This window comes from Hibiscus syriacus, unplaced genomic scaffold (genome assembly GCF_006381635.1).
Source record: "Hibiscus syriacus cultivar Baekdansim isolate YM2019G1 unplaced genomic scaffold, ASM638163v2 tig00110597_pilon, whole genome shotgun sequence".
Classification (NCBI taxonomy): domain Eukaryota; kingdom Viridiplantae; phylum Streptophyta; class Magnoliopsida; order Malvales; family Malvaceae; genus Hibiscus; species Hibiscus syriacus.
Window position 1 is genome coordinate 5881803 of NW_024062795.1, and position 26536 is coordinate 5908338.

At 36.7% G+C, this 26536-nt stretch overlaps 1 protein-coding gene across 2 annotated transcripts in view; it reads left to right on the plus strand.

Annotated features, from left to right (window-relative positions):
• LOC120133889 (phospholipid-transporting ATPase 3-like) overlaps positions 1 to 24902 on the plus strand; it is a 47155-nt gene extending 22253 nt beyond the window's left edge. For both annotated transcript variants that reach the window (XM_039150382.1, XM_039150383.1), the window contains 8 exons: positions 15019 to 15184; positions 15295 to 15374; positions 15468 to 15707; positions 22925 to 23146; positions 23300 to 23467; positions 23553 to 23915; positions 24000 to 24106; positions 24417 to 24902. In XM_039150382.1, the coding sequence (XP_039006313.1) occupies positions 15019 to 15184; positions 15295 to 15374; positions 15468 to 15707; positions 22925 to 23146; positions 23300 to 23467; positions 23553 to 23915; positions 24000 to 24106; positions 24417 to 24729 (1659 nt within the window). In that variant the 3' untranslated portion in view covers positions 24730 to 24902. The remainder of the gene's footprint in view (positions 1 to 15018; positions 15185 to 15294; positions 15375 to 15467; positions 15708 to 22924; positions 23147 to 23299; positions 23468 to 23552; positions 23916 to 23999; positions 24107 to 24416) is intronic.
• The last annotated feature ends 1634 nt before the right edge of the window (positions 24903 to 26536 follow it).

Here is a 26536-nt window from a genome sequence, read left to right on the forward strand (position 1 = left end):
AGATAGGTTTAAAATGGGGAAAATATTGCAAAAATATAGATTGAAGTGTTTGAAATTGTAAAATCTTACTGGGCATTTGGTTGATTAAATATGTGGCAGTTAGTAAGGCTTCCCCCCACAAATATTTTGGAACATTAGTGGTAAATAAAAGAGAACGGTTAACTTCAAGGAGGTGTCTATTTTTTCTTTCGACAATGTCATTTTGCTGTGGGGTTCCAACACAAGAACTAAGCTGAACTATACCCTTTTTCCTGAAAAAATACCCAAAGACTTAGCAAAAAATTCACTGCCATTATCAGATTTAAAGAGCTTAATTTTAGACCCAAATTGAGTGAGAACCATGTTATAGAATTGGGGAAAAACACCAGCAGTTTCAGATTTATCTTTTAGCAAATAAGTCCAAGTTATCCTACTGTGATCATCAATGAAAGTGATAAACCACTTATAATTATCAACATTCTTCACCCGAGAAGGGCCCCAAATATCACTGTGGATCAAAGCAAAAGGGTGAGAAGGCTTGTATGTAGAAGGAGAATAAGATGATTTAGTATGTTTGGCAAGAGAGCAAACTTTGCATGAAAAAGAATTTGGCCTTTTATGAATGAATAGAGCAGGAAAAACTTTTACAAGATAGTGGAAACTAGGATGGCCTAAAGATAGTGCCATAACATAACATTATTAACTTTTTTTAAAACGGTGAAAGATTTCGGTTGTAGTAGAGGCAGGAAGAATATAGAGATCATTCTGCAAGCTGGCCTTACCAATCATCTTCTTCGAGTTCAGTGCCTACAAAGTACAATCAATATCAGTAAAAGTTGCAGAGCAGTGCAAGTCGGTGGAAAGTTTACTAACTAAAACGAGATTGCAAGCTAGATTTGGTATAAAGAGGACATTTTAAAGTGCAATCTGTTCATTGAGAATAATAGTGCCATGTCCTTCTATTTTGCACAAGGAACCATTAGCCGTTTTGACAGTTTTACCAAAGTTGGGGAAAAAATTGCAAAACAAATCCTTGTTACCAGTCATATGATCCGTAACACCAAAATCGAGGATCCAATTAGGGGTCAACTGGGAGGAGAAAAAATTGTAGCATAAGGGTTACCTTCTGGTTCTTTCATGACCAGATTACCTTATGATTGAGCATCAGAACCAGAAAAATTTTCTGGATTTGAAGTGATCTCCGGAGTAGGAGAAGAAGTTGTGGACATTGTCTAGGTTGGAAAGAAACCGTAACCTAATCTGATACCGTGTAGAAATCAGAGTAATTCTCTGTATTTACTTCATATTTTCAATAGGACAAATTACATCTTTATATACAAATTATCTCTCTAAATTAGGAAACTCTAAGTAAGGAAAGATACTAATCCTAGGAGATATGATCCCTTAAAATAAGAGATTGTAGAAAACTATTTACAGAATCCCTTAACTGAAGGAATGATAACTGTCGAAACGATTTTTTTTAAAAGGTGAGATTTTGAAAACCACATTAATTCTTAATTATCCTCTTTTTAATTTAAAAACAAATGCGATTTAAAAGATCTCCCGTTTAGAAAAATTTTGGATTTCCTTTACGATCAAAAAAATACGGTTCGAGGAGTCGCCACCAATCCTTGATTAGGGTGTGATTGGGCACCCAAAAATACTTTATCATTTTAAATAAAAATTAATTTTAATTAAAACAACAAATTGTGGTCTGATTTACCAAAAAATGAGTTCGGGAGTCGGTTACGTGTGGGGAAGGATTAACACCCCACAACGCCCTAAATCGGTACCTAGTCGATTAATTAACGTCTGTGCAATGAACTTTACAAATTCGGACAAAAACATTCAAAAGCACACAAATAAATTAAATTAAAATTACCGAGTCGTTTTAGAAAGATAAAGAATGTTCGATTATTTACAAATATCGAGACCAGTTCTTAAAAGTTATAACAACCTTTTCTCGATAAATTTAAATAAACGAACATTTCCTTTTCTTTCGTTCCCAAATTTTAGGTGACGAATCAATTTTTTGGTTTCACTTTCGGGATACACTTTTATTTTAAAATCATTAAAAACGGATCTCAAATCAGTTATGACTGCCCACTTAAAACAATTTTAAATTTAAAAGTATATTACCCTTAATCCAATTATGTACTAACGTCAAGTTATTCAAATGAGGATATCATGCAAATTATGCAAAAAGTGGATGTCATGCAAAAATTAATTAAACAAAATTAAAAATATCATACAACGTGACATACAAAAAAAATATATATGTATATTTTAATTAAAAATCATAAATCATGCATACTAACATATTATGTACAAATGTGACTCAAATATAAAAACAAAAACATAACATGCTAAACTAAAAATTTAAAAAGTGTATATACATATTTGAATTAGGACTAAATTTAACTAAATGTAAAATTCGACATACAAATTAAAACTAAAGTAAGGATCTAAATGAAACATGCGCATAAATGAGAATCTACATCCAAATAATCTAACAAAATTATAACTAAAACTCAAATTGGAAAATGATGAAATCAGGACAAACAACAAAAAAGGGTCAAATTCGAAAATTAATCTCTCGGGTGGCAAATTTACAAAGGATGCTTAAGATTTGAGGACTAGGAGCTAATTTTCCCTAAACAATTAATATAAAACCTAAATAACCTAAGCCTAAACTAGCCTCACAGAAACACTCTGCCACTCCTCACCTTTCCATCCTCCACTCACGCATATATATATAATACTTGAAGAAAATTTAAAATATTCTAACACATAGATTCAAAGTTAATGGAATTCAAAGGTAATTGTTCAACTCACTACACGCATATTAAGGCTAAACACTGCCGTTTTAATGAATTTATGTAGGGTAAAAAAAAAACTAAACCTGATATCAATTACCCAGTTCTCTCTCTCGCCTCACACTCAAACTCCCTCTCACAGAACCCATGGCTTCTCCTCGGCTTCTCACTGCTTCAATCGAACCCAAAACCGAGCCTCTCATTCAACGCTAAACTCAACCCGGGTAAGTCTCTAATCTCTCCCTATTTTCTAATTTTCGAAAGAAAAATAAAGAACCACACATAGCATTACTGGATATTTCGAAAAACAAAAAGGAAAATAACTACTTACAAATTGCTTGTATTGCTTTCGAAATAGATAGGGAAGAACCCGATTACACTGTTTGATCTCTAAATCCTTGAATGTTGTTTTCACCGTTTTTTGTTTTTCTGTTTGTTCTGATGTGTAAATAAAAAAAAATCTAGTCTATGTAATCTCTGTTTTTTTTTCTCGTACAATTTGTGATGGTTCATAATCTGATATCCCCCCAGTTTCTGATGGTTAATTCCCAATAAAAAATGAACCTCTTTTCAGTTTCCTCATGCGATTATCGACCCCAATATTTGGGTAACCTCTAATAACCACTTTTTATTTTCCAAGGCTCCACGTGGGTTAGAAGTTACTCTGTTGGGTTATTGGGCTTGAGTTGGGTCTTTAACTGGTTTGGGGTCGGGTTAGGTTGCCATTGCTTCGGGTCTGCTCCGACATAACCCCGGATAAATCGAGTATCTACAGCTGCCCCTCTTTGCTCATTATCATGTAACGAGAATAGAGCAAAGATCAAAAAATAATCGAGTTTGTCCGATCTTGAGAACTTCAAAAGATTAAAGCACTCCACTGTTACTTCGGGATAAATGAAACTTGAAAAATCTTCAAATGACGGGTCCGCTCCCTCTTGTTCAGGGATTAAGGAACTCGAACACTCTTCTAAAAACGGGTTCGCTCCCTATTGCTTCAGGGAGTAGAACTCGAGCAATCTTCTGCCTACGGGTTCTCTCCCTCTTGCTTCAGGGAGTAGAACTCGAACAATCTTTTGCCTACGGGTTCGCTCCCTCTTGCTTCAGGGAGTAGAACTCGAACAATCTTCTGGTGTGATTCTGCTTCACTATTCTTCCATGAAGACTCAACTTCGAAGGTTAAACCTGAAAAACAAATGTTGCCACTCATTAATGTATGCTTGAAGATTTGAAAAACATTATACTCGAAAAATTTAGAATTTAAGAGAATCTTTGAGAATCTATTTCTCTTGCGGGAGCTTGTCTCGCAACAACTAGATATGAGAATCTTCCTGGACTTGACTGCCATCTGAACCTCTCTCTTCCTGGGACTTTGAATTGGTTAATGACTCCTCGTGCACATTTCCTTTTAATCAATTGATCTACTTTGTACTCGAGAACCTTCGTTTTCCTCTCACATCTGATGATCTGATGGTTTGCTCCAACACTATTCCGAGAAGGCTTAAAATGGACCGACTGACTTAATCATCTTGCTCGAAAGACTTACAAATGACCCGAAGGATTTTCATCATCATGCTCGAAAGACTTACTGATGAATTTGCTTCACTACTCTTCGGTGAAGGCTTACAAATTACCCGAAGGATTTAATCATCATGCTCGAAAGACTTACTGATGGATTTGCTTCACTACTCTTTGGTGAAGGCTTACAAATTACCCGAAGAACTTAATCATCATGCTCGAAAGACTTACTGATGGCCCGAAGGACTTCATCATCATGCTCGAAAGACTTACTGATGACACTTACTTATGGGTTCGCTTCACTACTCTTCCGTGAAGGCTTACAAATTACCCTAAGGATTTAAGCATCATGCTCGAAAGACTTACTGATGGCCCGAAGGACTTAAATTGATTACTAAGTAAGAAATCTTTCTTACTTTTCAAAATCTCAAATTTCATATTTTAACGAGAAATTCTTCTCATCACTTCATAAAACTACTTAATGGTCGGGCCACGTGCCCCACTTCAAAGTAACGTTTCCCCTGTGGATTGACCCCTGCGTTTCTCAGGTTCTCTCTCTAAACACGATTCCCTGTATTTGATGTTTGACTTCTACCTTTCAATCGTTGTGATTTTAACATCCTGTATCTTCTCTTTTCATTGAAAGATCTATCAAAATCAAGTGTTTATGCATGAAACACGAATGCAATGAAATGTATCAGTGTAATGCATTTTCTTTCATGCAAATGATGTTCTTATGAATGCATAAATGTCGATTCAATCTTCATTTGACTTCAAAGTGACGAACTCAGTCTTCTTCTACTTGATCATTCCTTTCCAGGGTTTGCTTTAGATACCCGTGCAACATCTCATAATTTCCAAATTGTATTTCTGAAGAGTCATCTGATCTTCTTCTACCTTCTTGGTGTCTTTGTTTTCTATCTTCATTTTGGAGAAATTATCTTCTCTCTCAACTTCTTGCTATGGTCAGAAATACGACTGTGTTGCCCCATTTCCGTCCTTGGCTCAATTACGCTTTCTGAGTGGTTCTTTCAGGACTCTGCCATTGATTGATGTTTGGTTGGTTTGCTTTACAAGGTAAGCTCTGTTCAAATTCACGGTCTTTCCCTGACACTTCAAATTATGAGACTCATTCTCAATATCTTCTTGGTCTGAATCTTGTCATCCTAACTTGATCCGGGTTTCTGGTCATGCCCTAAAGTGGGTACTCTTGGATCTCTTCGTGCCTAACATATCCTAACTTGGATGTTCTCATTCTAGTGTCACTTCACAGTAGTATTGCCAAGTAATTTGAGGGCGTCTCTTCACATTGTCATAAACACTTAAGAAGTGGTCAATTCTTCTAACAAAATGTCTTGCATTTTATACAACCTATAATATGTGCCCCTTCTGAATAATGAGATCATCTTCTTCTTGATGGGTAATTGACAACGTCACAAGGAAATGTTATAAGTTTCATTCTTCATTCTTCATTCATTTTGTTCTCTTGGACCATCTACTTCAAGATCGTGGAATGCTTCATGTTCTGGCATTGCTTATTCATTTTCTCCAATAGAGGAATAATGAGTCTCACAAGCTTCAAGGATCTTTCACACTTGAAATGTCATGTTTGAAAATGTTTTTCCCTTTTCTCTTATTATAGGGATCAAAGAATGAAAGAATTTTATAAAATATTGCCCCTTAATTCAGGCTCACAATCAAATCAAATAATAAACATGAGTTTAAAAAATATCAAAAGAATCAATAACTATTTAATTTTTCAGAGTTATAACTCTTTGACAAGTGTCAAAATTGATAGGTTGGCTTCAGTTGGCTTCCTATTTTTTAAGGTTTCAGCCAACAAACTTATATTTCTTTCTCGGTCTTCGTGAACATCACAACATGCCCCTTCTTCTGGCTTGGTATTTTAATCGGATACGGACAAAATGACGCAACTTGCATAATCAATTACTAGACTTTATAGAACACTTTTATTTCAGTTCTCTGAAATCTTCCATTTGTTCAAACCTCGTAGACTCCTCTAACAAAGGCAGTGCAGAAATATCGATCTAAAAATGAAATTCCTGAGTGCTCGTGTGAAGTTGACTATAACAGGTTTTCCTTAACTCCCTTAGTCAATCTTTACCGAAACTCCTTATTTAGAAAAACTTGATTTAATTTGCCATTGTCTGGCTAGCTGAAATCAGCTTTATTGTAATTTGCCTCTATCGGGCTAGCTGAAGGGTTCGTCTCATCACAAAGTCTTTGACTTGACAATCACAGTGGAGCATACACCAAATTGCCAGGTACCCGATCAAGGTCATGGTTTGAATATAATCTATTCATAAAGCCAGAGCTTTCGAGTTTCCTCTATAACCAATTGCTTTAGCGGAATAGCTCAGCTTTATTGTATATATATAATATCATCACCTTTATTAGGCTAGCTAAATTATGTCCATAAAGCCGGGGCGTTTAACCAATTGCTCTAGAGGGACAGCTCAAGCTTTATTGTATACATATAATATTATAATTTGGGTATACGGGTCCAATTTCTTAAGCTTGTCAAGAAGAACCTGTCATAGTCTAGGTGTTGTTGAAAGTCAGAAAATCTCATCGTTAGAGTTCAATTTCCAAGTAACTGACCTAAACTAGATTCACCTACTCGACTATTTCATCCGTAAAGATCATAATCATCATTGAACGTCATCAACAAAAGTGTGGTCTATTCAGTTTCGTGACATCATACACAAAAGATGCCCCACGTTGTCCGCTCCTATACATACCTGAATACCAAGCCTATGGCTCATTCCATTATGATAGAAGAAGGCTATATCGGTCCCTGCAATAAAAAGGTATGGTGTTCGATTGTATCTTCTGGGGATAAGGTCAAGGTCCTTGTTTTATCAGGTTTCAACCTTGTCATCTTGTCAAAGATTTATAACTCTAATCATTTAAAGAGTTTTTAATTCAGTTGATATTCAAAGAATTTCAAGTTGCAAATTCGATTTAATGCTTACCATCCTTAAAGTAACATGAATTTATTTAAATATCATTATACAAAAAAACTGAGAAATGATGAAAAACAAGTTCAAACATGATTTTGCAAATGGAATAAAGCTTCATGATAGAATGAAATGATCTCTTCCTATCTAGGAGGCCTCATTACCCATCTAATGTCGTGGCACTTAACTCAAACGGATGTTACATATTGCTCTTTGATGCCCCACTCGAGCTCGTCATCCACTGTTCCACCAATTCCTTTGTTAATGTCCCATTTGCCACAAGCATCTCTATCTCCTTTAACAGCGGCCTACAGTTTCCCGTAGAATGTCCCAATGCCCCCAAGTGGAAATCACAGACACTATCTTGATCATAGCTATGAGCAGAAGGGTCTGGTTGCACTTTCACTGGCCTCAGTGTGAGGTATTGACCTTCAATCAAATGGGGATATAGATCTGAGATAGGAGTTTGGAACACTTTCAAAGCATTTTTTGATCTTGGGACTTTCTTTGGAAATCTTGAGTAACCCGCTACCCATTTTCTTGTACGGCTTTGAGAGCTCTTGACGTAACATTCATTCACCTCATCAGTTTGTTCCTTTTGATCGGTTGGGTTTTTAGAAGTGTCTTTCAAGTTTCCTTTGCTGATTGCATCCTCAATTAACTCTCCAGCTGTCATAAGATCCTTGAAGTTATTCGTCGACTTTCCCAACATTAACTCAAAGAAATGAGCTGGAAGAGAACCGTGAAACATATATGATATTTCTTCTTCTAACAAAGGAGGTTGAACTTGTGCTGCCACTCCTCTCCATCTTAGGGCATATTCTTTAAAGCTCTCAGTAGCTTTCATTCTTATCCTTTGAAGGTCAGGACGTTTTGGGGCTAAGCCTTTAACATATTGATATTGTCCCAGAAAAGCATCAGCTAGGTTGACCCATGTCTTGATCTGTTCTTTGTTTAAACGGTTATACCATACTATAGCTGGCCCAGCAAGACTATCATGGAAGTAATGAATCAACATATTGTCATTATTTAGGTACCCTTCCATCTTTCTACAAAACATCTTTAGATGAATTATGGGACAACTAGTGCCATCATATTTCTCAAAATTAGGCACCCTAAATTCATGTGGGATGACCAAATCAGGGACCAAACTAAGTTCTCTAGCTTCTAACTCCTTGTGAGGGGCATTAACAATCTTCATATCTTCAATGGCTTCATTCAACCACCTGAATTTATCTTCAAATTGTTCAAAATTGATGAGGCTCGTCCCTAGGTCTGAGTTAGACGCTCCAGGGCAAATTATCACTCTTGATGTACCAGTCTGATGAGATTGATTTCCTTTATCCTCTATTTTCTCTTTACTAGCAGCCTGTGGTACCAGTACCTGGATCATTTGATTCGATATGCCTTGCAAAGAACCCGATGCTTGATTCCCCGTATCTTGTTGTGACCCGACTAACTGCTCTTGCAACTGATCTTGTGATCCCTTATGAGATTGCTCCATTGTTTCCATTTGCTTATTCATGACGATGAGGAAGTAGTATGAATGGATGATCTTGTTATTACTGTCACATAACCTTCCATAAATTATTTATGTGTTTTTATAATTAATGCATGTAAAATGCTTAAATAAATACATGTAATGCAAATGCCAGATGCAAATACAAAAGGTGTCATTCCAGAGTGACCATCTTAAAACAACTTTCATTGAACACAAAGGTTTCGGTTCATCAAACAAACTTTACATATAACGGACAACTTTCACTCTGAACTTTTCTATCTCCTTCAAAAGCCAATTTAATTTCCACTCATGCTCGGGGGTTGAGTTGTCAATCTGCTTTAATTCTCTTGCAAAGCCAGCTAAATCAACCCATTTCTGAGCCACATTTCTTGCTTGGGTCATAACTTCTTTCATGACTTTGTCCTTTTTCTCTATCTTGAGTGCTGACTCTTGGAGCTGTAGACACTGCTGTTGAATCTTCCTTGTAAGAAAGTCATTGTGGTTATAAAGCTCTTGCATAAGATCACTATAATCATCCACAATCTTCATCAACTTCTTGTTCTTGGCTCTAACGGCTTCTAGCTCAGCGTCATTCTCCCGCTTATGGCGCTGATATGAGATTTCCATATTGGCAATGGATCTGTTCAACGTCTGAATTTCGGCTTGATATTTTCCCAAATTATCAACAACTATATTGCGTCTTCTTTCTGCAATATGTAAATCATGAGAAAACTTCTCGGCTCGACCCTCGTGTACCTTACAATTCCTTCTCCACTGTTCAGCGTCATTCCTCAGTTTAGCGACTCCTGTTATCCACTCATCTAGTATATTTCCCATACCAGCAAATTTAAAAGCTTGATTGATCCTTTGAAAATCATCTCGCATGGCTTCCATCTCTCTGCTCAATTTATCATTTTCACTTCTTAAATGACGAATCAGAGCTTCGTATTTTGGCAAACAATTTTCTTCCTGGATTTCCTTACTGATACCCTTACCTTTGGTCACTGTTGGTTCAAACTCAACAGGATAATCTGTTTTCAAATTGGGTTGTCCTTTCAATTCAAACTCCAATACTCCATGATCTAGAAGAAGTTGGACTCGACGTTTGAAGGTAGAACAATTCTCAATAGAATGTCCTTGAACTCCAGCATGATATTCACAACGAACGTTGACGTCATACCAACTTGGATATGGAGGTTGCAAAGGTTTTACATAATGCGGTGCCACTTCTCGGGCTTCTAACAATTCATCATACAATTCCTTATATGATATTGGGATGGAATCACAATGAGAGCCACCTCTCAACTTGGGTTGAATTGGAGTTTCCATTTTTATTTCCCTTGATGTTGGAAGTAAACTATCAAACACCAACGAGTTCTGACTGCATGGCTTCTTTTCATCCTTCTGAACTTCTATAGTTGCCACTATTTCCTTGGCATTTCCAAACAACTTGTTGATACGAACAATGATTGTGCGTGATTTCTGATACTGACTAGAATCAACAGATTCTAAAGTAGTCCATTGCGTATCTGACACCTCGAGATTGTTTTCATTGAGTTCTTTCTTTTCTTTTGTAGAAGTCTCTCTTCCTTTGGACAAAACATCTATTCTATCCATCATCTTGGACATTTGCTCTTTTATCTCTCTTATCTCATTGTGCTCTTTGTGCGCTATATGATCTTTATGCACACAACCCTCCACTATTCTCGAAGCTTTCACAGGATGCCACTTCTTGACTATGTTATAGCCTGCTTGATCACGAAACCCTTTGTCCGTCATGAAAACCTTTTACTATGATGACCACTCACAAATCAATACCTTTTGAATATGTCATGATCATGCAATGCGGACAAAGAGAAAAAAAAACAATATAGAAACAAGTTAGTACAAATGAGATAACAAAATGACAAAAAGCAACAATAACAAAATAAATAAATTAATGCTAATAAGAATGCAAATGCAAATGCACATGCACAAGGTGTTAATCCTAAAAGTGACCACTATAGAACAACCTTCATTTAGACAACAAGAATTCAGTACACCATGTAGTCAAAATATAAATGTGATTCTTCATTTCTTCATTTCCTTGAGTCGTACTCTTCATGGAATCTAATATTGCACCCAAAGTTGTCGGCGTACTTTATCACCTTTGATGACGTCAGATGTCTTTAAATTGAATCTTGAGGTCTCCATTTTTACTTTCAATACGAAGTGATCTTCATGTCTTTGTGAAGGGTATTCTCGTCCTTGGTATAATTGTATCTATCTCTTGAATCAACATCTTGGCCTTTGCCCCATTAAAGGAAGTCTTCAATCAGTTTGATTTCTTCATTCAGTAGATATCATTCTTCATGATCAGTCGAACATCTTTGTATCTCCCGGTTTTGACTACATGGTTGAGAATTTTTTGTCTCAATATGTCTAGCCTTCTCATTAGTCAATCACTTGCGAATTAACACCTTGTGATGACATGAAGATGTAAATGCAATAAAATCAAAATAAAATAGACATATAACAAAAAATGGGTTAGTGCACATAATATAAACAAAAAAAATAATAAGTACTATAAAATATCAAATAAAACCTACCCTCATATATTGGCTACTCAATCATACTTTAGTTGATCCTACCCAACATGATATCTACCCCATACTTTGTCAATCACAAAAAATCCTAACCGCATGATATCTAATTCGCATGTTTATTCGAGAAAAATAAACCTAACCGCATGATTTCTAGTTCGTATACATTTATTCAAAAAGCAAAATTAAATGACTCAAAAAGCTTTTCCTTGTGTACCCTCCTCACGGGACTCTTAAGGTTCGGGTTAGGCTCGACCTAAATTCGGGCTCTATGTTCACTATATGCTGGGTTCGGTTCTAAAGTAATAGGTTCTCGAATTGTCCTTGTCGGTGCCCCCTTGGGCTGTCGAACCCTTAATCCTGGCCCATCACAGGCTTTAGGGGATCGAGTTCAATTTCGAGGGAACACACCTCCTTATGTCCATGCGGAGGTGATTAACATCACGAGGACCATAAGGCGTGAGCTCCAGGAGTGATCCACTATCCCATGCGGAGGTGAAAACCACACGAGGGCATAGTCTCTCACTCCTACTTAAACAGGACGGAGCGGGGTTTTAGCTCATGTTATGATAATGCAACTGTGCAGTGTGTGAGGAAAAGCGAAAAAACAAACAATAAAAACACTCAAAATCAATTCCCAAAATACACAATTAATCTGAAACCATTAACTAACAGATCAGTACAACTATTTATTGGTTAATCATATTATAAACAAAAAATATTAAAACCAAATAAGGGATCAAAAACCAAATTAAAACAAATTTATAACTTTCAATTGTAAAGACAGATAATTAATCGACTATTGGCCTGACTCTCTAAAAAAATGTCCCCAGCGGAGTCGCCAAGCTGTCGAAACGATTTTTTTAAAAGGTGAGATTTTGAAAACCACATTAATTCTTAATTATCCTCTTTTTAATTTAAAAACAAATGCGATTTAAAAGATCTCTCGTTTCGAAAAATTTTGGATTTCCTTTACGATCAAAAAAATACGGTTCGAGGAATCGCCACCAATCCTTGATTAGGGTGTGATTGGGCACCCAAAAATACTTTGTCATTTTAAATAAAAATTAATTTTAATTAAAACAACAAATTGTGGTCTGATTTACCAAAAAATGAGTTCGGGAGTCGGTTACGTGTGGGGAAGGATTAGCACCCCCACAACGCCCTAAATCGGTACCTAGTCGATTAATTAACGTCTGTGCAATGAACTTTACAAATTCGGACAAAAACATTCAAAAGCACGCAAATAAATTAAATTAAAATTACCGAGTCGTTTTAGAAAGATAAAGAATGTTCGATTATTTACAAATATCGAGACCAGATCTTAAAAGTTATAACAACCTTTTCTCGATAAATTTAAATAAACGAACATTTCCTTTTCTTTCGTTCCCAAATTTTAGGTGACGAATCAATTTTTTGGTTTCACTTTCGGGATACACTTTTATTTTAAAATCATTAAAAACGGACCTCTAATCAGTTATGACTGCCCACTTAAAACAATTTTAAATTTAAAAGTATATTACCCTTAATCCAATTATGTACTAACGTCAAGTTATGCAAATGAGGATATCATGCAAATTATGCAAAAAGTGGATGTCATGCAAAAATTAATTAAACAAAATTAAAAATATCATACAACGTGACATACAAAAAAATATATATGTATATTTTAATTAAAAATCATAAATCATGCATACTAACATATTATGTACAAATGTGACTCAAATATAAAAACAAAAACATAACATGCTAAACTAAAAATTTAAAAAGTGTATATACATATTTGAATTAGGACTAAATTTAACTAAATGTAAAATTCGACATACAAATTAAAACTAAAGTAAGGATCTAAATGAAACATGCGCATAAATGAGAATCTACATCCAAATAATCTAACAAAATTATAACTAAAACTCAAATTGGAAAATGATGAAATCGGGACAAACAACAAAAAAGGGTCAAATTCGAAAATTAATCTCTCGGGTGGCAAATTTACAAAGGATGCTTAAGATTTGAGGACTAGGAGCTAATTTTCCCTAAACAATTAATATAAAACCTAAATAACCTAAGCCTAAACTAGCCTCACAGGAACACTCTGCCACTCCTCACCTTTCCATCCTCCACTCACGCATATATATATAATACTTGAAGAAAATTTAAAATATTCTAACACATAGATTCAAAGTTAATGGAATTCAAAGGTAATTGTTCAACTCACTACACGCATATTAAGGCTAAACACTGTCGTTTTAATGAATTTATGTAGGGTAAAAAAAAACTAAACCTGATATCAATTACCCAGTTCTCTCTCTCGCCTCACACTCAAACTCCCTCTTACAGAACCCATGGCTTCTCCTCGGCTTCTCACTGCTTCAATCGAACCCAAAACCGAGCCTCTCATTCAACGCTAAACTCAACCCGGGTAAGTCTCTAATCTCTCCCTATTTTCTAATTTTCGAAAGAAAAATAAAGAACCACACATAGCATTACTGGATATTTCGAAAAACAAAAAGAAAAATAACTACTTACAAATTGCTTGTATTGCTTTCGAAATAGATAGGGAAGAACCCGATTACACTGTTTGATCTCTGAATCCTTGAATGTTGTTTTCACCGTTTTTTGTTTTTCTGTTTGTTCTGATGTGTAAATAAAAAAAAATCTAGTCTATGTAATCTCTGTTTTTTTTTTCTCGTACAATTTGTGATGGTTCATAATCTGATATCCCCCCAGTTTCTGATGGTTAATTCCCAATAAAAAATGAACCTCTTTTCAGTTTCCTCATGCGATTATCGACCCCAATATTTGGGTAACCTCTAATAACCACTTTTTATTTTCCAAGGCTCCACGTGGGTTAGAAGTTACTCTGTTGGGTTATTGGGCTTGAGTTGGGTCTTTAACTGGTTTGGGGTCGGGTTAGGTTGCCATTGCTTCGGGTCTGCTCCGACATAACTCCGGATAAATCAAGTATCTACAATAACAACTCATATATCTCTATAATTCCTACAGTAATTATTACAATGTGCATGATTTTTTTAGTATTTTGGAACAAATTTAATATTTTCTAGTGACATCAAGCAAAGTGATCTTTAATTTCCAATAGTTAATGATTATAACAAAACAAGGTGGTTCAAATCACTAATGATTAGGTCACATTGGTGATTAGATTGCCACGTTGATATAAAAAAATGATACCAAACCAAACTCTACCTCAAGTGAATTAGGGAATTAGGAGAGATCTATAGCTATTGCTTTGCTGGGTTATGCAGCTGGGAGATTAAAGTCTCTTCTTGGTAAATGTTCAGGGTGGGGGAGTAATTGGAGTAATTGCTTCTGCTAATAAAGTGGATCAGTTGTAAAAAAAATGCTTTCTTCGGGATGCAATTGGATTGAATGAAATATCTATTCAGTTTATCCTAGCTTTCTTGGTTTTAAATTTTGCAATACCCGTTTGTTTATTTACATCCCTTACAATGTAATCCTGACCTGGCCTTCAGTGGGAAGGCTGTTTATGAGCATCCTCTACTCTGGAGTTTCTGAAGTAAAAATAATTAAAAAATTTAATCTATAAGCAGATCACTTCACTGTTTCTTAACATGGTGAAACTTCTGAGATTATTCATGCACATGTTTAAAACTTATGCGCAGGTGGCTGAACTCATAGAGAAGGATCTCGTTTTAATTGGTGCTACTGCTATAGAAGACAAGCTTCAGGAAGGAGTACCTGATTGCATCGAGACTCTTTCTAGAGCTGGAATTAAGATTTGGGTGCTAACAGGGGACAAGATGGAAACTGCAATAAATATAGCTTATGGCAAGTATTTAATAGGATATTCTTTTGACATTAATTTTCCTTGGAATCATGTGTTCATTCCTCATATGGTTCACAATATTCACTTCACTTTTGTTTTTAATAACATGCAGCATGCAATTTACTAAACAATGATATGAAACAATTCACCATCAGCTCTGAAACAGATGCCATTAGAGAAGTTGAAGAAAGGGTAAACATCTATTTCTTGTTTAGATGTTTCTAGTTCAGGATTTATTATAACACAAACTATTCAATATATCCATGACTATTTTTTATTTATCAGGGTGACCAAGTTGAAATTGCACGCTTTATGAAGGAGGAAGTTAAAAGACAATTGAAGAAGTGCCTTGATGAGGCACAGCAATATTTTAATACAGTCTCTGGACCAAAATTAGCACTTATTATAGATGGAAAGTGTCTGATGTATGCTTTAGACCCAAGTTTACGGATAATGTTTCTCAATTTGAGCCTGAATTGTTCTTCGGTCGTTTGCTGCCGAGTCTCCCCTCTACAGAAAGCACAGGTAGGTTCCTGATGGTAACTGAACTGGAACATCATTAATTCAGCTTTCAGTAGTGTTAGTATGTATGTATAAAAGGTCAATTCAGTAAATTGATGACAATGTGGAAATACCATGGCATTTTTCTGAAGGAACATTGGATAAAATTACTAGATTTGATCAGATCTATTATTTTGAACAAAGTTTTGCAATGTTGACAGGTCTGCAGGATTTGCACCATTAATGCATTTTTCAAAACTTTATCAAAATAATAGTTTGATGGTTTGAGCAACTCTGGCCTAAACATATTTTCTCTGTGACTACTGGATTGTTTTAATGAGCTTTCTTTGAGTGCTGATGTTCATACGATTTCCCCCCTTGAAAGTTTGTTTTTTTTTTAAATGTAGAAGTGTATTATATGTATTTCAAACTATTGGAAGGAGAGAGGAAAGGTGATTTAACTTTTGGTGTTTTGAAAGCATCGTCAAAATTTCAATAGATTTTTTGGGGTTCTAAAAAAAATGAGTGAGAGAGTCAAAAATTTAGAGAGAGAAGGAGCGAATGGTCAGTTTGCTGTGGGGGAGAAATGGACGATTTTCGTTGATAATCTTAGCAAGAGGGTTACAAGAGGTGAATTAAGGGAAATATTTCAGCATTACGATCAAGTTGTGAGGATTTTCATTCCAAATTTTACTCAGAAATCGAAATACAAGAACTACACTTTCGCGTTTGTCCAGTTTGCAAGTGAGGAAGGGAGGAGGAGGGCTATTCAGTGTGTTAACGGAACTTGGATCGACGGGAAAAGAGTTTCAGTCGGGTTAGAAAAATATCAGAACAACAGGAATAGAGAAGTTACTGAAGGCAGGTCTACGAGGGATGGGCCAATCCCAATAAGGGTGGAGAAAACAAATGGTGAGAAGCACGCTGGATCTTTGAGAAACCTGAGGGATAGTAGATCATACAAAGAGGTGGTGGAAACGACCAATAGAGAGGATTGCGGAAATGTCAATAAAGAGGATGGTCAAAGGATAAGGAAGGCTGCTAATGGGATAAGGAATGTCTGGGAGATGCATATCTCCTCGGAGGATTCGACTTGGGTGAAAAGGTCTTTAACAGGGGTAATCAAGCATTCCTTCGAGCAAGAATTTGTTCAAAAAGCTTTGGCAAGTGAAGGAATTCAGGTAAAAATAGCGAGATGGGGCTACGCATGGAATGCCTGTGTTGTAACCTTTAAATCGATTGAAGACTACTCTGATACATGGGCAAGAAAACAGGAGGAGATCTGTTTTTGGTTTGATTGGCTGGAGCCATTGCTAAACGAGGAGGGAGTTCCATTGGCGTTCTGTCTCGTGGAATTAATGGGATTATCGTTATTATGCTGGAATGTAGAGGTCTTGGAGAAACTTGTTCAGAAATGGGGAAAGTTCATTGGCATCTTGGATTCTTCAAAGAACAGGTCAGATTTATCGTCGGCAAGAGTTTTGATCAGGGTCGCCAGTCCGTTTGATGTCCCTGAAATGGTCACAATAGGGTCTTACGGCAGATCATACAAGGTCAAAGCCATACTGGGATCGGTATTTTTAAAACCGGAGGAGTTTTCCGGGGGGACTGATGGTGAAAATTCAAATTACGGGTACAGTGAAAATCATTTTCCCGAGGAAGAGTGCGGCCGCCGTCTGACTTTGGAACAAGTTGAAAATTTTAAGTCTTCTGAAGACTCTATGCTGAAGAAAGACAACTGGCATGATCAAGAACAGAGGAGTAGGTTGCAAAAGGGGAATGAGGAGCAGCTTTTACCAAAAAAGTCAAATATGGATATTTTAGACGTTGGGTTGTCAGATTTGCAGGAAAAAGGAAAATATCCTGCTGGGGAGCATGCGGGACTTGGTCTAAGGGAAGAATTGGGCCTAGACTCTCAAGCCCAAGATTGTAACAGTTTGATTTCTGAATCAAGCATGAAGATTCTGTGTCCTCCAGGGCCTGCGTATAATCTGAAATGGATTGCCGAAGGGTCCAAAGGCAGATTTATTCCCCAATTAAACAGGGAATGGATCAAGTCCAATGAAGAATCGATAAAGGACGTAGTGGTCTTGGACAACGAGGTTACGAACGCAAAAGGAGTGGAGGAGGAAAAGGATGATGTTTCAATTAAAACTGTTGGAACTCAACCAATGGAATTACGTAAGGGGACGTTTTCTAATGGTCAGAGGAGCTGGAGTCCGTTGGTTCATTTGTCCAGAAGTTTGGCTTTGACGAGTGTTCCGGTGGGAAGATGGAATAGAGGAACTTGTAATAGAGTATATAGAAGATCAAAAGATAGAAAATTCTGGTATGATCCAAAGATAGAAGAAGAGCTGTTGCGACCAGCTGAGGTACTGGACCAAAATAGAAAAGCTTCCAATTCTTTATTGACCACCCAACCGCTCCCAATTTTAGAGGAAGATGGAATAATTAGCGACGATGAGGAAGGAGGTCCCTCTAAAAGTGTAGTAGGAGACTTGGACCAGCATTCAGGGAGTAGAGTAGTGCCTCGATCAGATTGTCCGTCTCGAGCAGTTATAGGGAAAGAGAGTAGGCGACAGAGAAGGATTTTGACTAGGGAAGCTTTGGAGGTGGCTAGTTTACACACAGTTTCTTCTCCCTCCTTTTCGATGTTTTTGGAAGAAGCAGTGGCTACGTGGGAGGTTAGTAAGTTGCTGGGGATCTCATTTAAAGAAGGCAAGAAAGTGTTTTTAGATAAAATTATTGATCTTGAGGAAGGATTGGGGGTTAGTAGGAATTGTTGAAATAAGGGGTTGTGCTATTGTGCTTTTTTGATTTGAGGTTCTTGGGATATTTGTTATATTTATGAGTAACATTAATATTATTTCGTGGAACATAAGGGGTTGGGGAAGAAGGAAAAAACAAGAGCTGTAGCTAAGTTAGTCAGGAAGAATAAGTCGAGCATTCTACTTATTCAAGAAACAAAGCTAGAAAACTGTTTTATGGCTCTAAGGAGAAGGATAGGGGGTTGTCTTCTTGAGGGATGTATCTTTTCACCAGCTGTTGGGCCTGCAGGGGGTTTGCTGGTAATGTGGAATGATAATGAATTTAAAGTGTCCAGTAGTTACTTAAGTAGCAGGATCATTGCAATATTTGGGAAGTTTAAGAATGTTGTTGAGGAGTGTGTGATTATGAATATTTATGGTCCCTCCACTGAATCTGAAAAGGATGAATTCTACAGGGAATTACTGGAGTTTGTTTCAGCCCAATCAAATCTACTTTGTATTGGGGGGGACTTTAATACGTATCTTGATCCGGCTGAGAAGATGGGAAGGTCTCAAAATTGGCATTCTGTTGATATATTTAGGAATTTTCTGCAGCAAACAAATTTAATTGATCTTCTGTTGGTGGGAGGAACTTTTACTTGGTGTAACAACAGGGAAGAATCAACCTGGGTTAGGCTTGACAGGTTCTTAATTTCTGGCAATTTTTTGACCTGCTTTCCGAACGTAGTTCAAAGGCTACTGCCTAGGTCCATATCAGATCATAATCCGGTGTCATTGGAGGATTCGTATGTAGACTGGGGTCCTAAACCATTCAGATTTTACAATTATTTATTAGAGGAAGAAGGCTTCGAGGAATTGGTTAAATCTTCAATGGTTGACTTGATGGAAAGGAATAATAGAAGGGGTATCTTCAGTATTTTACAGGGAACTAAAAAGTCAATCAGAAACTGGTCAAGCAGGGAATTTAATGGGATTTCAGACTCTATCGAAACTTTAGAAGGGCGAATTAATGAGTTAGAATTGAAGGCACAAGGTAGTAATCTTTCTCCGCAGGAGTGGGACCAGGTGAAGCAGTTTAGATCGAATCTCTGGAGGTTGTACAGGATTGAAGAAAGTGTTTGGTTTCAAAGAGCAAGAACGAGATGGATCAAAGGAGGGGACAGAAATACTAGATTTTTCCACTTGTGTGCTCTAAACAAAAACAGGAGAAATGCAATTACTAGTTTGAAGATTAATGGGACTGTAGTTTTAGACCCGTCTCTGATCAAGACCCACATTTCTGATTTTTTTAAGACAACTTTTAATTCCATTTCTACAATGGAAGTGGAGAACTTATTTCTGGATTTCTCTAAACTGTCAAGAGAACAATCTACAAAAATAGAGGAGAAGTTTTCAGAACAGGAAGTTTGGCAAGCTATAGCATCCTCAGACAGTTCTAAATCTCCTGGTCCGGATGGTTTTACAATGGGTTTCTTCGAGAAATGCTGGCCAGATTTAAAGGAGCAAGTACTGGAATTTTTTAACGATTTTTATTTCGGAAGGATGTGGGAGCATGGAGTAAATCACGCCTTTATTACCCTAATTCCGAAAATTTTAAATCCGGAAAGTGTTGAAGACTATTGACCAATTAGCCTTGTAGGAAGTTTGTATAAGATCTTATCAAAAGTTCTATCCAAGAGACTTAGCAGCTGTGTTGGTGACATTATTAGCCCTTTCCAGTTTGCTTTTATACCAGGGAGACAATTGTTGGACTGTGCTTTTGTTGCAAATGAAGGGATCGATTATTGGAGAAAACAAGGTCTACAAGGGGTTGTTTTCAAAGTTGACTTTCGCAGAGCATATGATTCTGTTGAATGGCCGATTTTGAACAGAGCAATGAAGGAGATGGGCTTTGGTATTAGATGGTGTTCGTGGATCTCACAGTGTCTCTCTTCTGCTTCGGTTTCGGTTCTGGTGAACAGTTCCCCTTCGGAAGAGTTTACTATGGCTAAAGGACTAAGACAAGGTTGTAGTCTCTCTCCGCTCCTATTTAATATTGTAGGTGAGTTGCTGCATTTGATGCTAGACAAAGTAGTTGACAAAGGACTTTTCCAAGGTTTTGTGATTGGGAATTCTGCGGATTCACTTCGGTTATCTCATCTTCAATTTGCCGACGATCTCATCATTTTTTGCCAAGCTTCACTTACTCAGATTAAAAATGTCAAAAGGGTGTTGAGGATCTTCAGTATAATGGCGGGGTTGCATCTAAACTTAAAGAAGAGTAAATTGTATGGTGTAAACGTTGATGAGGATATTTTATCAGACTGGGCATTGGAAGTGGGTTGTTCTGTTGATCGTTTTCCCACATATTATTTGGGTCTTCCAATCGGTGCTAAGAAGAATTATGAAGCTTTATGGGATCCTGTCCTTAAAAATTTTAATTCAAAACTAGCTGGGTGGAAAGCTTCTTCTCTGTCCTTGGCTGGCAGGACAGTTCTATTAAAGTCAGTGTTGACTTCCCTGCTAATATTTTTCCTATCTTTCTTTAAAATGCCTTGCAAAGTTGGGAATAAATTAAACTCCTTAATGGCCAGATTTTTATGGGGTGACAGTGCGGAAAAAAGGAAGATCCACTGGGTTAGTTGGGATACAGTTTGCAAACCAATGAACAGTGGTGGCCTTGGGGTTCTTGACTTGAATCTTTCTAATCGGACATTATTAGGGAAATGGGTGTGGAAGTTCGCAAATGAAAAGGATTCCATATAGAAAAGAGTGTTATGTAGTAAGCATAATATTAGTAGTAATACTATGTCTATTAGTAAGGTCATTTCTCCAAAATCTTCTTGGAATTTGAGAAGTATTGTTAATAATTTTTTGAAGAATGATTCGGCGGGTGAGTGTCTTAGATCATTTTCGAAGTTGCAAGTAGGCAATGGTAAGTCCATATCTTTTTGGACTGATCCATGGGTGGATGAGGTTCCTTTAAAAATTCTTTTCCCTAGAATTTTTGCACTCTCTACTAACAAATGGGGTAAGGTTGTTGATTTTGGAAGCTTTGAGTTGAATGGTTGGCAGTGGAACATTATTACTAGGAGGAATTTGTCTGATTGGGAATTGGAACAATGGTTGGATCTGATGATGAAATTAAAGGAAATAAAACTCATTGATTCGGTTGAAGATTTTTTCTCTTGGTCAGCAAGTGGTGATGGGTTATTCTCAGTGAAATCGTGCAGGAAAGCTCTTGGTAAGGAAGTTGGGGGTTTTGATTTGTGGTCAAAAGGGGTGTGGTTGGGTTTGTCTCCGCCTCGTGTAGAAGCTTTCCTATGGCAGTTAGCTCATCAGAAGGTTGCAGTTAAAATGGAGTTAGTGAAAAGAGGAATGTCCTTAGAAGAAGATATTCTCTGTCCTTTCTGCAAGGAACATGAGGAATCTGTGCAACACTTATTCATTTCGTGTTTTGTAGTTTGGGAACTATGGAATAAACTGGCAAGCTTCTGGGACTTGTCTATTGTGCTACCACAGGACCCTCCTTCCTTACTTAATTCGTGGGGGAGTTTGAGGTTGAATTCATTGATTTGGAAGTTTATCCCGGGAGTCGTTTTTTGGTCTATTTGGAAAGCAAGGAATGCGATTGTGTTTGAAGGTTTAAACCTTGATAGGCTGTCTCTCTTTTTCCTTGTGAGATTTAGGTTATCTAAATGGTTCCTAGCCAAGTATCCTAAATTCCCTATTCAGGAAGATCTGCTAGTTAGGGATCCATCACTTGCTGATGGTATTTCTGTTCCTAAACCTAAAGATCATTCTGTTATTGGCTGACTTCCTCCACCTGTTGATTTCTTAAAGATGAATGTTGATGGAACTGTTAGGTTAAATGACTCGATTGGAGGTATTGGAGGCATTTTAAGGGACTGGAATTGTTGCACTCTTTTGACTTTTTCAGAGAATATCGGTCAAGGTCCCCCACCAGTTGCAGAGTTAAAGGCTATTAAAAGAGGCATCGAAATTTTTCTAGCTTCAAGTTGGTCTGCTGGCAATAGATTGGTTGTTGAGAGTGATTGTAAGTCAGCAGTGGAGTGGATTCACACCCCGTCTTTGGCACCAGTTTTCATGTTGCCTCTTGTTAGAGAAATTCTGTTGATCCTTTTTGAAAAGGTGGTTTTAATTAGGTTAATTCCAAGGTCTTGTAATGGGGAGACAGATAGTTTAGCAAAGCAGGGGATCGGTTGATTGTATGTTTTAGTTATAGCTCATTTTTCTATGGCTGTAGGTTCTTGAAGTAGCTGAAGTTGTTAAGTCTAATGTAAAAATCATCTTCTGTATTGTTAAGTCTTATGTAATTCTGGTTTGGTAATAAAATGAGGCACTCTTTTCCTCCCTCCACTACTTGATCCTTTCTATTAGGAAAGGGTCAACTATGAGGGAGGTTTTTAACGAGGCTTCCTATTCCTATCAAAAAAAAAAAAGCATCGTCAAAATTTGCTTTTCCATTTGCAGGTAACGAGTCTAGTGAAAAAAGGTGCACGTAAAATTACACTTAGTATTGGTGATGGTGCCAATGATGTTAGCATGATTCAAGCTGCTCATATTGGTGTTGGAATTAGTGGGCTTGAGGGGATGCAAGCGGTTATGGCCAGTGATTTTGCAATTGCTCAGTTTTGCTTTCTTAAAGATTTGCTCCTTGTTCATGGGCGATGGTCATATATTAGATTATGCAAGGTTTGGCTTTCTTTTCAGAAACATTTAACATTTTTTTCTTGGTGATATGTACGAGCGTTGGCGCTATTTTTATTTCATGCAGGGTTTGACTTTTCTTTGCCCTTCAAAGCATTTTAAAACTTGTTTGGTGATATTCATGCCACCTTTTTGCAGGTTGTGACTTATTTTTTTTACAAGAATCTTACATTCACTTTGACTCAATTTTGGTTCACCTTCAATACTGGATTTTCTGGTCAAAGATTCTATGACGATTGGTTCCAGTCGTTGTATAATGTCATATTCACCGCACTGCCGGTGATTATTGTTGGTCTTTTTGATAAGGTACTGCAATTTTTCCATTTATTTCGGACAGTTTTGTTCTGCCTGTTATATGCTTGATTTATGCGAGACTTCGTTTGTCATCCAGGATGTCAGTTCATCCCTTTCAAAGAGGTACCCTCAGTTATACAAGGAGGGAATAAAAAATATATTTTTCAAGTGGAGAGTTGTTGCAATATGGGCCTTCTTTGCCGTCTATCAATCTCTAATTTTCTACTACTTTGTGACGGATTCCAGTTCAACAAGTCAAGGTTCATCCGGTAAAATGTTTGGTCTGTGGGATGTCAGCACAATGGCCTTCACTTGTGTTGTAGTAACTGTCAATTTGCGCCTTCTTATGATCTGTAATTCAATCACAAGATGGCATTACATTAGTGTTGGTGGAAGCATTCTGGCGTGGTTCGTGTTTATTTTCTTATATTCTGGTATTATGACTCCATATGATCGACAGGCAAGTCAATATTCATGTTTCATCATCTTTCTCCCTCCAATTCGATTGGAGCATGCAACTTAATGACTCTATTTGCTACTGCAGGAGAATATCTTTGGGGTCATATACGTCTTAATGAGTACATTCTATTTCTACATCACCCTTCTTCTTGTTCCTGTTGCTGCGCTTCTCGGAGATTTCCTTTACTTGGGGTAAGAATGAGAAATAACTAAAAAGTTCTGTCATAACATATTTGATGCATGAAAACCGTTAGCTCTGTTTGGCGGGCGATAGATTTCCACCATGACACTGAGCACATATTTGTTGGTTATTCCCAAACGAAGCCGGGTGTATTCCCCAGTTTTAAGCTGTGTGAACTGCTGAAGCCTAATCAACCTAATATCATAGCTTTTCATTCCTCGCTTAAGCTTGTTTCCCTTATTTTCACAAGCACTATATATCATGAATCTTTTGAAATACTGTTTCTGTTTTTTTCTCGACACGTTTACATTTGTTTTGCAGTGTGCAAAGATGGTTCTTCCCCTATGATTATCAGATTGTTCAGGAAATTCACGAGGATGAAGCTGATGATAATGGCCGTACAGATTTACTGGGAATTGACAACCATCTTACACCAGATGAGGCAAGAACCTATGCTTTATCTCAGTTGCCTAGGGAAATATCCAAACACACGGGATTCGCCTTTGACTCTCCCGGGTACGAGTCGTTTTTTGCTTCACAGCTCGGCGTATATGCACCACAGAAGGCATGGGATGTTGCTCGCAGAGCTAGCATGAGGTCAAAGCCGAAGCCAAAACCAACCAAAGTGAATTGATTCGAAGGAACATTGTTTGTACAAATACTTTTTTTTCCCAAACCCCTTGTATGGTAGTCCAGCCTTTGAGAAATATGTAATATTTAGTCGATTTGTTGTGGTGCCGCCTTGTTCTTTTATGTAAAATTGTTCCATTATATTAGGAACCACATTGAGTGCGAGGATTGCCACGGATGTACAGCTAAACCATTTATAGACAAATGCCAACATTGTATAATTTATATAATCACATATTTTTATTGCTAAACCTTAAAATGAAAAAAGTTTTTGAAATTATATCTAATTTTGAGATTTGAAAGTGGAAATTGTCTCATGAAGTCTGTGTCGCATCGTGTGATATTTGCATTGACGTTACATGTGATCTTATTGCATCATTGGTATAGTACCAACGAATGACTAAACTAAAATTATTATGAAATTTAACAGCTCTAAGCTTTTCAAAAAACAATTCTGGGAAGATAGGGAAAATCTAGTTACATGGGCAAGATCAGCCTGATTCCACCGCACAGTGTTGTACAACTAAGGAAGCAATTTTTGAATGGATTCCCATATAAAAAGGAACACTTGCCATTCAAGTTTTAAATTACAGATTTATCTATTCTCGTTATCTTATGGAGCAATATAAAATTGTCTGTTCGACAAAATCTGTTTTTATCACAATTTATACGTCGACAGATTACTCTCATTTTCTCCCACCATACTTTATAGTCATGCTTAACGAGTCATGAGGTTTTTGGTTCCCTTAAACTTGATTTAAATATGATATTCTTTTATTCGTTATTTGATCCGGTTTGAATTTGAAAAATTTTCTACTCAATCTGAAATACGATTAGATATTTATGATAAAAATACACACCTAATATGACCGGATACAAATGTAGATGTATATTGTAGTAATTATAAATATCAATTATAGTATTATTCTCGGATCGAATATTTCAGCAAAAATACAAATTCGACTTAGCCTGACTTTATCTTCTAAAAAATTAACCCAACTTGAACTCGATTTTTTAAAAAGAAACTCCAATCTTATAAGATATAATGATCGAAACTCAAATCTGATGTGAATCCCTAAATGCTCATAAAGTTGTATTGCTGTTTTTGAATAGTCAGGGATCCCTGGAGGTTTTATGAAGATTGGAGGATGAAAGACGGGAGAAAATGAGAATGTCCATTGGTGTAGCGAGTCATGACAGCTTTTAGCCTATCAAATGTGTGTGTACTGATTCGTATAAACAAGGAGCGAGTCATGACAGCTTTTAGCCTATCAACTGTGTGTGTACTGATTCGTATAAACAAGGTGCATAATTAAGGTAAGTCGATAGTGGCAAACATGTCAAAGATGAAGATTGGACAGTATTAAGATCAACATAGCTATATAGTAAGATTCCTACCAATTCTTATATAGGAACGGGGCCCTCACGTTCTATAACCTTTGTTTCTCTTCCAATCTTGTCACAAATGAGTTCACGAAAGAATTCCAATCCGAGCAAGGCGGCGCAGCCCTCATAGGTGTTAATATATTTGGTCAACTGTTACTCGTGATATTTACGGATCATTCATTAAATAAATTTGTTAATGAAATTCAAATTTTGATACTTGTTACGATATTAACGAGTATCAATTGTTAATATATATGGTCAAGTGTAAAATTTGTAATTTTATATCTTTTAAGATTGTTGGATGTATAAACAATTGAGATTTTTTTTTTCTTTCTGTGAATATTTTCTAATTGTTTACCGTTGATCTCAACCGTCTATTTTTACTCATCCAATTATCTTAAAAATGTATAAAACTAAAAGGTTTT